This window comes from Marmota monax, unplaced genomic scaffold (assembly GCF_021218885.2).
Source record: "Marmota monax isolate L192 unplaced genomic scaffold, Marmota_monax_Labrador192_F-V1.1 WCK01_AAM20220418_F8-fsc00068, whole genome shotgun sequence".
Lineage (NCBI taxonomy): Eukaryota > Metazoa > Chordata > Mammalia > Rodentia > Sciuridae > Marmota > Marmota monax.
The window spans coordinates 1,167,858-1,185,389 of NW_026692352.1; the positions used below are offsets into that span (position 1 = coordinate 1,167,858).

The 17,532-nt window shown below is 34.2% G+C and overlaps 1 protein-coding gene across 1 annotated transcript; it reads left to right on the forward strand.

Annotated features, from left to right (window-relative positions):
- The first annotated feature begins 9,951 nt into the window (after positions 1 to 9,951).
- On the forward strand, positions 9,952 to 10,911 carry LOC124091139 (olfactory receptor 51G2-like). The gene has a single exon (XM_046442110.1). It carries the CDS (start codon positions 9,952 to 9,954, stop codon positions 10,909 to 10,911), a length of 960 nt encoding a protein of 319 aa, XP_046298066.1.
- Positions 10,912 to 17,532: the final 6,621 nt, after the last annotated feature.

The following is a 17,532-nucleotide window of genomic DNA, read 5'->3' on the forward strand; positions in this document are numbered from 1 at the left end:
CTCACAGAGATAAAATACTTTTGGTGATTCCTAAATTCTAAACAAAGGCTGGATATAAACTTCTCAAGGAGGCAGAAATTGTGTTACTTCCATTTGATTCATCAGTCGATTCATTATTTAAAAACACTAACTTAAGTCCAATGGGTTATTACTATTTCCCCAGCTATAAGAACCAAAACCGTTCAATGAAAAAACCATATTTCTTGTTCTACAAAAGTCAAAATCATCCTTAAAATTCTCAGTAGTCATAGGAGAAACTGGTAGACTATTAAGTGAATACACTGACATCTGAAAGTGGGCAGTTTACTAGAGTAGGATTTATTAACATCTCAGATCTGTTCCAGCAAAATCTCTAAAATCTTATAAGAAGATCTCATTTGGTTGTATTTTAATAAAATTTGGCACATATCTGTAATCAAAATGTTTTTTCCTTCTTGTTTGCATAACTATAGATGTAGATTAGACTGGAATATTAAACAGAACAAAATCACAAATATATTTAAAGGAAAAAACTTTCATTATTGCAAGTCTTACAATAATGTACATTCTTAAGCTCTGAAACATGAAAGATAGACAGAAATACCCGTATTCTCAAATCATTGCTCCTTATTTCCTAACAGATACATGGAAAATTCTGTGTTTTCACAAAGTACTAAAAGATGCTATAACTCTTGAATGACTCCTCTGTACCACTCAATGGTACACTTAATTTGGGGGATAGGATTAAAGACTAAGTCAAGTAGAAATCCCAGAAGACCATTTTTATAAGCATTGGCTAGATTCTGATAAGTCAGAGTTAGAGAAAATGATTTTCTAACTTTTTCATAGTCTCTTTCTTCTTGGACTGAATTTTCAACTATGTTCTCTAAAATGGAATTAGTCTGTATAAGAACATAACTACTAACATGTCAAGTAAGTGTTTCACTTAAGAATTAATACTTTGGATCAGATTATATTATAATGTTATTTGGGATGGTATGATAGAAACTAGAAAATAAATATATTGCCAAAATTTGATTTCCCTCGTAAAACATTCGTTCATTAGAAATATGTTTATTCAACAATACTGAGCCAATTTCTATTCAAAGTATAAAGAAAGCAGAGTGGAATGTTGCTTCCTCAGTGTGAAAGGTTTAAATTATTAGGGGATAAAAGTTTTGTAAACATATAATTATCTAGTTATCAAAGATGATTTTGTGACAGTTTATTTTATGGTGAGATAATAGCGAGGTGGATCAATTTGATCAGGGGAATTTTAAGAGACACTTCATTGAAGTGTAACTTTTGATGAAAGACCAGCAAAATGAAATACTTATGCATGAAATATACAGATCTCCTTGATCAGATCTTATCTCTCAACTTATTCTGACATAGATTTGTACTCCAGAAATACAAAAATAATTGAATTGCTCCATTATATAATCAGTTTCTTACCTCTGACTAAGTTTGACTGTTAAGTCAGCCTGCAGTATTCACATTCTTCCTCCTTTAACAGTCTTCTATATTCATGCCTGAACAAACCCTATTCACACACACATATGTGCCCCCCCTACACACACACATACACACACAAAAACAATGTAATATCAATGCATTGAAGATACCATTTGTAATCTTCCTATCACACTTTCTTCTGTTGGGTCAGGGAATTCTCCTTCATGATCTCATACCTGATGCATGTCTACTTTATTGGCATTTCATTTTAACAATTTTATTGAGATACTGACATAGAGTAAATTACCCATATTTATAGTATACAATTTAATAAATTAGACATATCTATATGCCCATGAACTCATCATCAAAATCAAGATAATGAGCATATCCACCACTCTCATGGATTTCTGTTGTACTTTTGTACTTCTTTCCAGATACCCTCAGCCAGTCTCAAATAGGGAAAGTTTGGCTGATACAGATTAGTTTGTATCTAGAACCTTAAATAAATGTATTTATGAAGTATATGCTTTTCTATTTTGTGATCTTTCTTCTTTCACTCAGCAGGATTCTATTGAGGTCCATCCACATTATTTATATTTATTTTTGAATAATACTGTATTTCTCCTTCCATTTCATCTTATGGGCACATTATGATTTGCATGTAAATAAATTACTAAATGAGAAAATTGCCAACAGAATTTAATTCATGAAATACTTTGTGGTCCTTAGAACAGATACAGATTCATAGCTTGTATTATTTTGTTTCAGTCTGAAAAACTTCATTTAACATTTTTTTACTATGATTTTGCTCATTTCAACATCTTTATTTGTTTTCTTCAATTATGAAAGAAAAATTTATTAGATTAGAATTATAAATTGGCCAGGCATGGTCATGCTTATAAATCCCAGTGGCTCAGGAGGCTGAAGTATGAGGGTGGCAAGTTCAAAGCCAGCCTCTGGAACTTAGTGGGACCTTAATCAACATAGGGAAACTTCTAAAAAAAATAAAAGGGCTGGGGATGGGGATGTGCTGACTGGTTAAGTGCCTTTGGGTTCAATCTCCAGTACAAAAAAAAAAAAAAAATATATATATATATATATATATATATATATATATATATATATACACACACACATATGTTACAAGGTGCTTTTTTTTTCTCTCAGACCTGTTTAAAAATACTACTGCTTGTTCATAATTTCTTTCCATGGCAGAGAGATACCTGTATCCTACTTTTTACAATTTATTTTCCCATCAGCTCAACCCCCGTATCTTCAAAATTGTTAATTTTGAAACAAATTTACCAACTCTAAAGTACAGTTTTTTCATCTTTAACCACTGAATCACAACCTCAGCCCTTTTTAGTTTTTAGTTTGAGACAGGGTCTTGCTAAGTTTCTTAAAACCACACTAAATTGCTGAAGCTTGCCTTGAGTTTTCCATCCTCCTGACTCGGACGTCCAAGCTGTGGGGATTACAGACTTGTTACACTGTGCCTGGCCCATTTGAGTTTTAAAGAATTGTCAGGCAGAAAGCCTAGACAACTATGAAGGTAATTTCTTTTTATTCTTTATCAGAAGGAATTAAACCTATGCTATATTTTCAAAATCTGATATACTGCATATATATTGCTTGGTGCTAGAGTTGTTATTTGTTAGAAAATGTTCAACATCCCTTGCTTTTTTATTATTGAAGTGGAAAGTTTTGGAGTCCTATTTTCTTGTGTTCATAGTCTGGGATTTTGCATAACTCAAACTGAGTTTTCTGTTTTGTTTTATACTTACATTGTGAAACAGAGTAGCTTGCACACTTTTGTTTTAATACAATGAGAACTTGGGTAGGCTGCCTGTGTGTTCAATGCTGTGGTTAATTTTGTAATTTTTTTTTACACCTCCCTCTTATTGTGTTTTAACTTTACAATAGGCAAACCCAAGGCTAACATTCTTTTGAATGGAGAACAACTGAAAGTATTCCTTTTAAAAATAGGAACAAGACAGGGATGCCCTTTCACCACTCTTATTAAACATAGTCCTTGAAACTCTAACCAAGCAATTAGGCAAGATAAGGAAATTAAAGGGATACAAATAGGAAAACAAGAGCTCAAATTATCTGTTTGCTGATGACATGATCCTATATTTAGAAGACCCTCCCCCAAAAAAACTCCACCAGAAAATCTCTAGAACACACAAATGAATTCAGCAAAGTAGGAGGATACAAAATCAACATTCATAAACCAATTGTGTTCTTAAACTCTGATGATGAATCTGCTGAAAAGGAAATTAGAAAAACTATCCCATTCACAATAGCAGCAAAAAAATAAAACACTTTGGTATCAATCTAACAAAAAGACATGAAAGACCTCTATAATTTTGTGATTTTTATTTAATTAGGGAAACATGTCCTCAAAGTTGAAAATTACTTCATTTTATTACTATTAAATCTTTAACATATACTTACAAGGAATAATAGTGACTTGTTATATAATTATATTACACATTTGAAATATTATATAATATTAAAATGATAGGTAATTATTTTACTATTGAGATAAGTATTGTCCTAAGTCATTTTTAAATTGTTATATTATTTATTTTTAATTGATGAAAGCATAAAAAATTTGTATGCATTATTGTGTACTGTGTTTTGTTTCTATAGATAGATACACTGCATAATGTTTAAATCAGGTTAATATATTTACCTCCTCAAACATTTGTCACTTCTTTTTTGGGGGGGTGGTACCTAGGATTGAACTCAGGGGTACTCAACCACTGGGCCACATCCCCAGCCCTATATTGTATTTTCAATAGAGACAGTGTCTCACTGAATTGCTTAGTACCTCACTTTTGCTGAGGCTATCTTTGAACTCTCCATCCTCCTGCTTCAGCCTCCTGAGCCTCTGGGATTATAGGTGTGCACCATTGCACCCTACCATTTGTCATTTCTTTAAGGTGAAAGCTTTTAAAACACTTTCCTCAGGTTTTTGAAACACATAATACATTATTGTCATCTATTGCTATCCTACTGTGTGACAGCATGCCAGAACTTCTTTTTCCTAAGTATTATTTTTCTACTCATTGATCAATGTTTTCCCAACCCTCCCTCCCTGTTATTCTCCCTGGCCAGTGGTAACCGCCATTCTACTCTCATCTTGTATGAGACCAGTCTTTTCAGATTCCACATGAGATCATGTATTACTATGTTCCTGTGCCTGGTTTATTTCCCTTAATATAATGATCTCTAGTTCCATCTATCTTGTTGCAAATGACCCGATTTCATTCTTTTTTGTAGATGAATAGGATTCTATTGTGAATATGTCTTCAAAATAATATGATGCATTAATTTCCTTTCTTTCACCATTCCGGTTTCACAGATGAGGAAACAGAATGATTCAGAGGCTAGACAATGTTACCAAATAATTAAGAGATATTCCATGACAGAGTTGAGATTCAAACCCACACAGTTCAACCTCAGGAACACTGTTGTTAACTATAGATCCATAATCTCCCAATAGTAGTACTACTCTATTTTATAGACATGATAAAAAGAGACTTAAAGGGCTTGTGTAACTTACATAACTATAAGTGGCAAGAATTATTTTCTTCTTTAGTCTTTATGATATTATAGTTTGTATTATCAAACAGGCCAATTGTTTCCTTAATACAATATGAAGGAAATCATTAATTTAAAAAAGACTTTTATAGCTCAAATGATTTCCAGTTATGGTGGAGAATTACCTCTTGCAAAACTCATTTAGCAATGACATCATTAAAGTCAATTACTGCTGGAAAGCCCATGACACCCGGTTTGTTCAGCCGGGAATGATGTTTGGGCATTGGCTGATTTGCTGTAAAATTACTCTTCATTGACAACTCCCTCTCATTGGATTCTTGAGCAGGAGGAGACATGTTCTCAACTCTTGTCTCCTTGTGGGTGAGTCAATAATGTGAGAGTTAGAGAAGAAAAGGGCAAAGTCATCTGCCAAGATTCTTATTCGTGATCATTTAAGAAACAATGTTAAACTATTTTAAGTTAAGATTATGGAAAAAGGCATGGAAATTGTAGAGGAAGAAAAGGGGCTCTTCCTCTTCAGGTGCCACCTGGGAGCTGTTGGATGAGTTTCCTGAAGAATTTTCCCCAAGTGCTATTATAACAAGCAAAGTCAATAAAATGTGCAATTAGGAGATAGACTAGAAACACATCAGCAAAATTCCCCTTGTCTTAAGTCAACCCTGACCCATGTGTACCTGAACCTTTAGGATACTAATTCTGTGTCCCTCAAGGGAGATAAACTTAAATGAGAAAAAGGCTGAGGAATAAGAATGACAGGGAGAGTTGCTGGTTTGTGAGAGTTCTACTTCTTTTTCTTCTCAAAAAAATGTAAGGTAAAAGAAACATGATCTGAATCAATAAACCCAGGGTGGTCAAGATTAACTGTAGCTCATTTTAAGTCTTTGAAAAATAATCTTTGAATAGCTCCTTGCATTTTGAATGGTAAGTAACCTTAGGAAAAATTAAAAGACAAATAGATATTAGCAATTACTATTTACTTTCTAAATACTTTTAGAACACTAGGAGTTTTCCCTTCCATCATTTTATTTTGTCCATTAAAAACAACCTCTGAGATTTATATGCCATGTAAATAGTACAATTCACTAGTTAGCCTTTTTCAGATGTAAGAAAACTTAAATCAGTAAAGTATTTAAATCAGTGTGTATATAGTGTGAGAAAAGAATCCTTTTTGAACATGAAATTCGTATCTTACATCCTCTTATTTCTATCATGCCATAGTATTGGCTATTAATTATGTGGTTCTGAATTCTGTTGTGGTAGTAGAAGAAAATGGTCATTAGTATGGAAGAAGCAATACAGATTCCTGCTTCAAGTTCTCTGTGAAGCTGCAGACCCATAGCTGATTCAAAATCTGCCAAAAGGAGTAGATATCAAAAGCCTATAGTGGCTGCTTAACATTTTCGGAGACGTGGCTAATGCTAAAGTCCAAGGTTTTCTTTTGTTCTTTTCCCCCATGTTTTTTTTTTTTTTTTTTTTGTGAAGCCAGGACAAGAAACAGATGTCCTGCATTTTCTAATATATTCTGGTTTTTAATCACTAAATCCTTTCACTCAACAAGTCTCCTCTAAGCAATCATCTGAGTTCAACTATGCTTACATAATATGTTCCATATGTGTGAGAATATCAGTCTCTTTCATGATTTTTTAAAACCTAAGTGAAATAATGCCAGAAAATCTGACTCTGCCTATACTAAAAAATTTGTTGTTACATTCATCACAGACCTACACATGAAGAAAAGGACCTTTCAGTTTATTGAAATGTGTGTGTGTGTGTGTGTGTGTGTAACTGATTTTCTCTGATCTTAAAGAAACAGTACAGGGTGAATTTAAGATGGAGAATTAAAGGTTAGAGAGTATTCATTAATTTGAATGTCTAGTTTTTCCCCATGTCCTCAAACATATTCTTTTTTTCTTCACTTTATTACACATTTGCTCCATCTCTCAGTAATTGACTAGAAATTCAGAAATCTATATGTAGGAGCAGTAAAGCCACATGCCCCACTTCTAACAGCAGCAGAATTCAGCACCCACTCAGATTACCTTATTAACATTTTGGTACTTTTCATGAAAAATCATCAGGAAAATCATGGTATTCTTTTTTATTAGGATCATATTCCTTGACTCCTGTCAAAGAATCTGTGTTGCCATCTGAGCATCCTTTCTGGAACCACCTCAGAGTTTTCACTGAGAATGGAAGCTTTTCTCTCAGGGAGGCTTTCTTCACCTTAATTCATAACTTTTTCTTCTCCCCACTTCCTTGTTTTAATGGAACTGACCAGCATTGTGGTCAGCCATTTACAGAGCAATAATGCACAGCAACGGTTCTCAACTTTGCTGTACATCAAATTCACATTGAGGGATTGTTAAAACTAAATTCTAGGCTTTAACCCAAGAAATCATGTTTCGCAAGGGTTTGAGTGAGGCCTAATAATTTGTGTTGTTACAAGTTCCCATGTGTCTGCAGGAAGCCACCTGTGAATTACTTGAGGGTCTTCTCTGGGTATGGCAGCCAGGGAGATTTAGGTCTAACCTTGGGAAATATCCTTGGCTCTCCCATGCAATAGATTGCCCAAAGCACATGACCTTTATCTCCACTCTACTATGAAGATCCCTCCTACTAGCTCCGGAGATGAGTGCAATCTGTTGGGAACTGGACAACCCACCTTTAACCTTTTTTGGTGAAGAACATTCTAAGGAAGGCCTTTCATGTTCCCTGATATAAATAAAGCAGGCATGGGCTCCATTTTTTCTATTTTAGTCTAGAAACTTGATCTGTCTGGTCAGCTTGCCTCTCTTGCCCCTGCTTTAAAAAAATACTTTCTGTGTCCTGTGGTTTTTTTTTAGTTGTTCTATTTTTCTTAGCTTTCATTTCTCAGCCAGCCCATTCCACCAAGGGGAACTCCATTTCCACCGCCTTTGTGGGACGTGGGCTGGATATGTCCACACTTTCAGAGTCAATAGACATGTTAATCACAGAAAGCAGTGGTCCCCACTTTGCCATGTTTTCTCAAATGATTGACTGAACTCTGGTCATCTATATTCTCTTATCCCAATATACCTTCTTCAGAGACCTATTTATTATTTAAACTTTCAATCTTATATAATACCCCTGTCTCTTTCCACTTTGTTCTCTTTTCTTTAAATATTTGAAATAATATTTATTCTGATCTTTATTTTATATTGGAACCTTATTATTATTATTATGTCATACCTTTAATCCTTGCATTTAAAAGAGCACCCAGGAGACTTTAATTACCGAATGAAGCAAGCATCTAATTTGGGTAGTTTGACAGATTACAAAAAATAAATAAATAAATAAAAATTTAAAAAATAACTTACCATCATATATGAAACTAAAAAAGAATGAAAAGAATTCCTGGGGGTGGGGGGGCAGGCCAAATGGTTGACCTAAGAAAAAGTTTTGTGCCTATCTAGAGTCTTTTCTTCAACAGCTGGTATTTGTCTTCAACATCAGTTGTTACAGGACTCATTATTCAGAATACAAAACAGGAAGTTGGCCAGAATAATTTTCAAGTCCTAATTTCTTCCCTTTTAGTTGAAGTAACAAACTTATAGACTTGAATTTTAAATGGTTAAATTTCTTAGTCTGGAAAACCACTGTATCAGTGACTGAGGGTTAAGATGCTTTAAAATGGTACATGTGAAAAAGCTTGATAAAGTTCTTAAGTGAAATAGTGGTGTAAAGACTTGTGCTGGGTAAAGTGACAAAGTGATAGAACAAAGTGATACTTGTATGTTTTTATCTGCAGAAGAAAAAGTGACACAATTCATTGTGGGCTTACTCAAAGATTACATATCTTAGGACCATTGAGAGGAAGGGTGATAGCACTAAGAGAAAATGGAGAAAATCAAACCACTACCACCAAAAAAAACCACTGACCTCTAAGTATATGATTGTCTGATCCTCAAATTTAAGTTTTCCTTGCTTATTGTTGTTCTGTAATGTTTTGCATTTCTGAAAAGAATATACAGAAAAATCTATTCTTTGATTAGGATTAGGAGGAAAGGGGAAAGTGTTCAAATCGTGTTGTCTTTTACTGTGTTTTCTACAAATAGAAAACTCATAATGGGTTAAATATAGGAAGGTGGGCTGAAGTTCAAGGGAGAGAAAAAGTTTTATACACGGATTATTGTATATCTCTGGAAATTAGTTTAAATTGGCTTAAGCTCTGGCTTCTGAGTAAGTAAATGCAATTTTCTGTTTTTAAAAATATTCTTATTGATATAATGTTAAATAGTTATAGATTAGCATATATATATATATATATATATATATATATATATATATATATTTCAAACTCTGAGAGTTAAGAGTCATCCTATGTAATTTAACTGGTCCACATGAACATAGTCACTCAGAGAATGAATCATATTTGGATAAAAGTCTAAACCTTTTGCCATTCCTTGGCATTTTAAATTGCAAATGTGATGAAGTTGTATTTGTGTGCTCATATAGGTAAGCTGACATGGTAAAGGGACTTGCTTTGTTGTATGTTGTTATTACTGAAAGAAGATGCCTCTGAAAAATTCTCATATTCAGTGAATTGGAGAAGTACCTGTTACAAGGTAGTTTGAAAATAATCTTCATAGGAATAATGAACACCTGGATTCTAGTCCCAAATCTAATATAATAAATGGTGGAAACTAGACTTAATTTCCCATTGGGGTAATGGCATATTGGAACCAATATTGCCTTAGTCCCTTTTAAGACTCACATGTTATACTATTTATAATATTTCATCTCTTTTTTTAAAGACCCTTCTTCTTGAGCTATAAAAAATAATTGGATAAATAATAAGACTAGAAAAACATATTGAGAGCTTTCCTAAGATCATCGTGTACAAAAGATGTTGTGACCCAGCAAACCATTTGATTTTAGAGCCAGTGACTACCTTCACCTGGAGTTCTGCAGTTCTGGGTCACCATGTCACACTTCAACCACACGAGCACCTCCTTCTTGCTGACTGGCCTCCCAGGCCTGGAGGCTGTGTACATCTGGCTCTCCATCCCTTTGTGTGCTATGTATGTGGCCTCTCTGGCAGGGAACAGCCTGATCCTGTGGGTGGTGAGGTCGGAACCCTCGCTTCACCAGCCCATGTATTACTTTCTATCGATGCTGGCAGTGACAGACCTGGGCCTATCTGCCTCCACGCTGCCCACTATGCTTCCCATCTATATACTGGGGCTCAGAAAGGTGGCGGTGGACTTGTGCTTGGTGCAGCTCTTCTTCATCCACACCTTCTCTGTCATGGAGTCCTCTGTGCTGCTGATTATGGCCTTTGACCGTTTTGTGGCCATCAGCAAACCCCTGCGCTATGGTACCATCCTCACAAATCCCCGGATTGTCAGTTTGGGATTGGCCATCATGGTGCGCAGTGTGGGTCTCCACGTCCCAGCCCCCATCATGCTGAAGAAGCTGCCTTACTGCAGGAACCACCTGCTCTCCCATTCCTACTGCCTGCACCCGGATGTCATGAAGCTGGCCTGTGCTGACACCCACATCAATAGTGCCTATGGCCTCTTTGTTGTTCTCTCTACGCTGGGTGTGGACTCGGTGCTCATTATTCTCTCCTATGGGTTAATCCTCCAGACAGTGTTGTCCATTGCCTCTAAGGCTGAGCGTTTGAAAGCCCTCAATACCTGTGTGTCCCACATCTGTTCTGTTCTGCTCTTCTACACACCTATGATCGGCCTGTCCATGATCCACCGGTTTGGGAAGTGGGCTTCCCCCTGCAGCCGTGTGGCGCTCTCCTATCTCCATTTTCTTATACCACCAGTGCTCAATCCAGTCGTGTATACCATCAAGACCAAGCAGATCCGACTGAGGATGCTGCGCATCTTCTTGTCATGTGGAGCTGGCATCAGTGACATAAGGAGTCATTAAATATTTGGCAGAAAGAGAAAGTAAAGGTGAGACATTAATTGTGCTATTGATTAGTGAGCCACCGAACACATAGTGAGTCCCTTAGTGAGGAGAAGAATGTAAGAAAGAGGCACCATCTGTCTTCATGGATCCTCAAGAAATCTCATCATGGGAAGAAATGATCTATTTTGAAGGAAAGGTACATATGGTTTAAGACTCATGAAGGGAGCAATTCTAAATGGAAAAGAGACAAACATCAGTTAAGGAATTTTACAAACATAGAAGTAGTTAGATAATGCTTTGTTTTACAACGTAAGAGAAGTATTTTTTTGGTGAATAGAGTAATGGATAGATTTGGAATTCACTGATATTAGAAGAACTCTTAAAATTATCCATCAAGTAATAGTACTCATGGGGCTGGAGCTGTAGTTTAGTGGTAGAGGTCTTGCCGAGCATGTGTAAGGCACTGGGTTTTATCCTCAGCACCACATAAAAACAAACAAATAAAATAAAGGCATTCTGTCCATCTACAACTAAAAAAAAAAGATATAGTTTCATGAAGTCAGCTAGTGTATCTCTCAGGTTCACCATTGCATCCCCTCCCCTGAACATGGCACTTTCCATATATTAGTTGTTCGGTTTCATTATTGGATGGAAGATTGAGTGGATGAATAGGTTACTCATTTTAGGAAGACTCCTGGCAAGGGCAAAGTGTTCATGAGGCAATTAATGCAGGTACAGCTGTGTGCCGGTCGTCATGCCTATATAAGGACTTTTCAGTTTCACTTCTAGTGAAACTTTCTAGTGCATTCTAAGATTTTGCTGATTTTATTTTCTTTTTCTCAGTAGAAATTTTGAAGATGGTATTGTTACTCAGTTCTTAAATTGCTAGTTTATTTGGTCAGAATTGCCAACTAACCTTTTTAATCCCAAGAATGGAAACAATCCCAAGCATAATTTTCTCAGGTGTCATTTTTTTTTAATATCCTCAACCTTGAACACAACTAGTTGCTCAACTGTAAATGAAAGATGAATTTAAGATAAAATTCATGGACTTTTTTATAGTAGCTTTCATACTAAATGCAGTAGTAATTGTTTTATAATTACTTCATAAAATTTTTGCTCTTCAGCTCCTCATTATCTTGCCTTATGAGGAAAACAAAAGGGACACAAAGTGAGATTGAAGCAGCAAAGAGATTATAAGTAATACCAGAAAACAAAATCATAATTTTGAAAGGTAGCACAAGTAAAAGAAAGAACTAGCCTAACAAGTTTCTACAGTCTCAGTCTATTTGCTTATTCTCTGAAATACCAGGAGGCACACTACAGTAATCATGTATCATAATTGGAGTTGATAATGATGAAACAAAATCTTAATGAAAAGACAAGTACATCATGTATTATTCAAGAAACATCACAGAGAGACATCTTTATTATACGGTTATTATTAACAAAAATGTTTTGTTAATTAAAAAAATAAGCCTTTCACCTATATGTGGTACCCATACTAATAGCATTAATTCACAGAAGAATCACTGCATTGAGGTGTTGACTACACCTATCCCACAATCTATTCTAACTGGAATTTGTTTTTAATTTTTACTTTTCATTCACATATAAAATGGTACATATTTATGGGGTGCAATGTGATGTGTTTTTTGTTTGTTGTTTTTGTGGTAGATTTATGGGGTGCAATGTGATGTGTTTTTTGTTTGTTTTTTGTTTTTGTGATGTTGAGTATCAAACCCAGGGTTGTGCATGTGAGGCAAGCACTCTACCAACTGAGCTATATACCCAGCCCTAATCTGATGTTTGGATTCATGTATAATGATCAAATCAGGGTAATTAGCATGTTAATCACCTTAAATAATTAGCATTTTGTGTGATGAAAGCATTTCAAATCTTATTTTCTAGCTATTTTGAAATATGCATGAATTAACATTAACTCTATTTACCCTACTGTGCAATACAACACCAGAGAGCTTGCTCCTGGCTAACTGTAACATTGTACCCATGACCAAATTTGTTTGCCTTTTTTTCCCCTTTAGTTTCCCAGCCTCTGGTGACCTTTATTCCACTCCCAATTTCTATAATCTTTTGGTGATAAATTAGACTTTTATTTTTTAATTTCAATGAGTAGGTAGATGGTGGCATTTTACTGGCACTGAAATAAAGGTAGATAAAAGATGATGAATTCAATTTTATATCCACATAATGCAGAATATCTGCAGGAAATCAAACAATTATATACAACTCACCTAATATATACTGCTGAAACTCAGAAAAGATATCCAAGCTTCAAACATAGCCTCATTAATGATCAGTATAAAGATGACAACACATGGACAACACATGATCATGGTCAACACATGACATGATTTTTCCTTGGTGTTAGATGGTATTCCTGGATCTATAGTTTTATTTCACTTATTAAATTTGGAAAATTCTAGAACATTATTACTTTGTGTAGTTCTTCTCCTTTTCTTCTTCTGGTATTCAAATCATCTGTGTTAAATGATTTTATATTGTCACATTGTTCTCAAATGTTCCCCATCGTCTATTCTTTTCTTTTCTCCCTTCACATTTCAGTTTGGGAATTTTTTATTAAAACTGATGCCTGTGAAGTGCCTTTGCTCTTCCTATGATGCTACTTTTTAATAGCTCTTTTAAGACCTGAATCTGACATAACTTTCCTATGTACATGTATGAGTACACCACAGTGAATCTCAATACTATGTACATTCACAAAACTGGATTCTAAATAGAATAAGATATAGTTCATGTTTGTTTAAATATATCAGAATAGATTCTACTGTCATGTGTAACAAAAACAACAACAAGGGAAAAAGTTTACCTATAACTGAACAGAGTTCTTTGAATAGTTAGCTTATGGTTCCTACTTACAAAATGTGATGGAGAATTTCTGCTCACTAGTCACCTCTGCTATGGGTAAGAAATGGTTCATTCTCAAGCCTTAAACAGCCTAATGGGGACATTTGTTTAAAAAAATGGATTATATATTTCACGAAACATATGTCCTGAGTAATTTCTAGGAATCTTTTTACCATACCAAAATTTGCTTCTGATCCTTATATTTCTTTTAACAAAAAGAAAAAAAATTGCTTGTAAACAAAAGTCATCTGTTCCCATCAAGTACTGATAAACATAAGATATACAAAAATAATGAAAACATGTTCCATGCATTGATTATGTCAAATCTTTGTTTTATAAATCTCATTCTTTTACCGTGGTTGGACAATAAAAGTAAGTTTGCTGATTTTGCCCACTCAAGTGTATTCCCTTTGTGTCTCCACATGTGAAATCTGAAGAGATTGTTTATTACTCAGAAACAGCCTAAACCGCTTTTATAAGTTTAAGAAAGTGTGCAGGGGTTAAGAGTGGTAGGTAGCTATATAGCATTTAAAGCATCCTCCTCCTGAGTCTAAGGTCCCAACAACTCCCTTACTTTATTTATGTTATTTCCCATATTTCCTTCATCTTTTAGCAAATTTCTGAAAATTCATAACAGGATAAAAGAAGTTGTCCTGTTTCTCATTGCAACAGAAGCTACCCTAAAATAGAGATTATCTGAACATCAGCTTGATTTTCTTCTAAATATATTTCCACAAATAAAATTATGGCTTTGGTAATTATGACCTCCCCTTGGTGATTCTGTGAAGAACAAATTTCATGATTCTGTTATGTATCTGTGCCTGTATAACTGTGTGTATGTTTGCCACCATTATTTCAGGTTTTACACTGGGGAGGAGTTTTCCTGTGTTACCTAAGGACTCCTGATTGCAAATCTTCTCTCTTGATTCTTTTTTTGTTATTATTTTTTCAGCTTTATGGAGGCATAATTGAAAAAACATTGTATGCATTCAAGTGGTATGAAGTGCTGATTTGATAAATTTGGATCTCCCAATCTCAGAAAATGGAAATGATCTGAGGAATATGTACAAAGGTGATTATAAAGTACTGAAAAGTAACATACAAATCTGAGGTTTTACACCTGCGGTCACAACCTTCAGAGGAGTGGCAGGACCCACAATATTTGGGAGAAAACTTTTGAATGGTAAAGCATATATATCAAGACAAATAAGTTGAAAGTTGAAATGAAAACTAAAGTCTATAGTCATACCACCCTGAACATGCCCAATCTCATCTGAAATGAAAACTCAAGTCAAATGAAAACTAAAATCTGAATGTTTTTAATAAATTTCTTTAAAATTCAATTATTCTTACTAGCTCTTGTTACTTAAACATTTGATTATTATCAATTTTAAGAAAGTTCCTGGCTTGTTTTGTGTTGAGAAGGGGGTGGAAAATACTTTAAAATAGAGAAAAGGAGCCCATTTTGAAAAGCTTAGTGGTTTCCAGCAGAGAGGGCACTGTGGTCAGGGAAGACAAAGCTTGGAAGTCAGTAGTTCTATTCCAAAACTGTAGTATTCACTTAGGTTAACACAAGATCTGATTTGTGACCAATTTTTGTCATGTGGTTACTGGACTGTCATCAATAGAATGCTGAGGAATAGTAGAAGGTCTATAGCTTTTTCTAATCCCAACACTCTTGAATTTATACTTGTACTTTTACATCTGTGAATCAGTACACATGCATATATCCACTCCGAAATTTAAAATAAAAGACACAAGTAGAAAAATATGTAAAATATTTTGTGCAGTTTAATTTACTAAAAATTTAAAAATGTGCATGCACATTTTAACATTTAGAATAAATTTCTACTAATATTTGACAATTTGACTCTCTGCATAAATTTTATATTTATGTTATAATACATATTTGCTGTCTAATGTCATGAAAATATGAAAGACTATAACAGGAATTTAGGAGATATTAATTGAGGTCCCAACTCTAGCATAAGAACTTGTGAAAGGAGCGACTTCATTTTCAGGGTTAAAAACAATGAAAAGTTGGAATCAAGGTTGACCCAGTCCCTCTTTAGGCCTGTGATTCCAACCCCAACATTTTAAGTGGCTGCACGTGGAGTAATTACCTATGGTTCATGGTAAAAGAGATTCGTTTCCTCATGATGATTCTCCAACTAAGAGGTACACTTTATGAAACAGTGAGCTTCCTAGAACACCAGAGCCCCATATGGACTCAGTTTGATCATAGGCTGATCTGCAATCTTTGGGAAATTGGGTTTAAGCAAATTTTATTATTTGAATGAAAAGTATAATTATTTTTCTAGATTAGAACAAAAATTAAATTAAAATTGTGCTCAACTTCTCTTGTCCAGTGGTTTACATACTCTCTTGAAGGCGATTGGAATTATGTATGTTGAAAGTTCGCACAACTATCCTTTTGGTTCCCTATACTGTTGGTAGGACTATTGTATATATTGAATACCTTCTGTGATAGTTAAACTGGATTGTAAACTTGATAGGATTAAGAGATGCTTTAGATTAAGAGGCTCTGAGTTGTCAATGAGGGTGTTTCCAGGAATGATCAGCACATGGGAGAGCAAACTGAGGGAGACCCACCCCAAATGTAGGGGGCACAGTGCAAGAGATCCTGAGCCTAGATGGAATTAAGATGATTTTCTAAAATTGTATTACATATGAATGATGACTTATCAAATTTTTAATATTTGGTACACTGACAGATTTTTTTCCTCTCTGTGTTAAAACCATACTATCTTGGTTACTGTATCTTTATAATAAGTCTTGAAATAATGTGATGTGAGTCCTCTTACTTTGTTATTCTTTTGGGGGGATTGATTTAATTCTTCTTGTTCCTTTGTTTTTATATATAAATTTTAGAGTTAGCTTGCAAACATATGAAAGGTACAAGTTGGAGTTTGGACTGATATTGCAATATATCTACAACTAAATTTTGGGAAATAAATAATGCATTAAAATCGTAATGTATGCAACTAGACCTAGGTTTTGCAGGAATTCTGTTGGTTTTTACTGTTCCTCTGTTTTCTTTATGATGTTAGCAACAAAGCAGTTTACTGTTGTCAGGGAAAAAAATACAAGTTTGATTTTGAGGAAAATGATGAATTTTATATCAAGTACAAGGAAATATATGCTAAATATATATTTCACTAAATATATATTTAACAAATATATATTTCACTTGCTGAGGATGTTCAATTTACATATCTTGCATGTTATGAGATTTTTCAACTATACCATGCAAGTATCCATATGTATAAGTAGAACTTATTTATTTGGAGTTAAATTAGACAACAAAGATTTGTCAGTGGTATTTTATAAGAAAGAATCAGTATATATATATATATATATATATATATATATATATATATATATAACCAACTATGTTGGTTTCAAAGTATTTTATTATGTTAAAAATAAGGTGAAATCAATTCTTGATAATATGCAAGGCATACAAAATGTGTAGTTGACAAAATTACTTTTTTATTACAACTAACTTTAATTTTTCAAGATTATCTATTAATAAACTATATAGTTAAATAAATATATTTTATTTAATGAGATAAGACCACTATCATTACTTTCTTTATAATTTGTCTATAAATATGTGTATAAGTATCAGAATGCTTAGTAAGGGAAGGCACAGTCATATAAAAAAATACTGTAAATTATTTAAATATAAACATAGTTCATGACTCAGAATGTGCCCATGTGGATAAA

Bases quoted from the DNA above. Each gene is read 5' to 3' on its own strand.
- LOC124091139 (XM_046442110.1), top strand. From the start codon at position 9,952: ATGTCACACTTCAACCACACGAGCACCTCCTTCTTGCTGACTGGCCTC.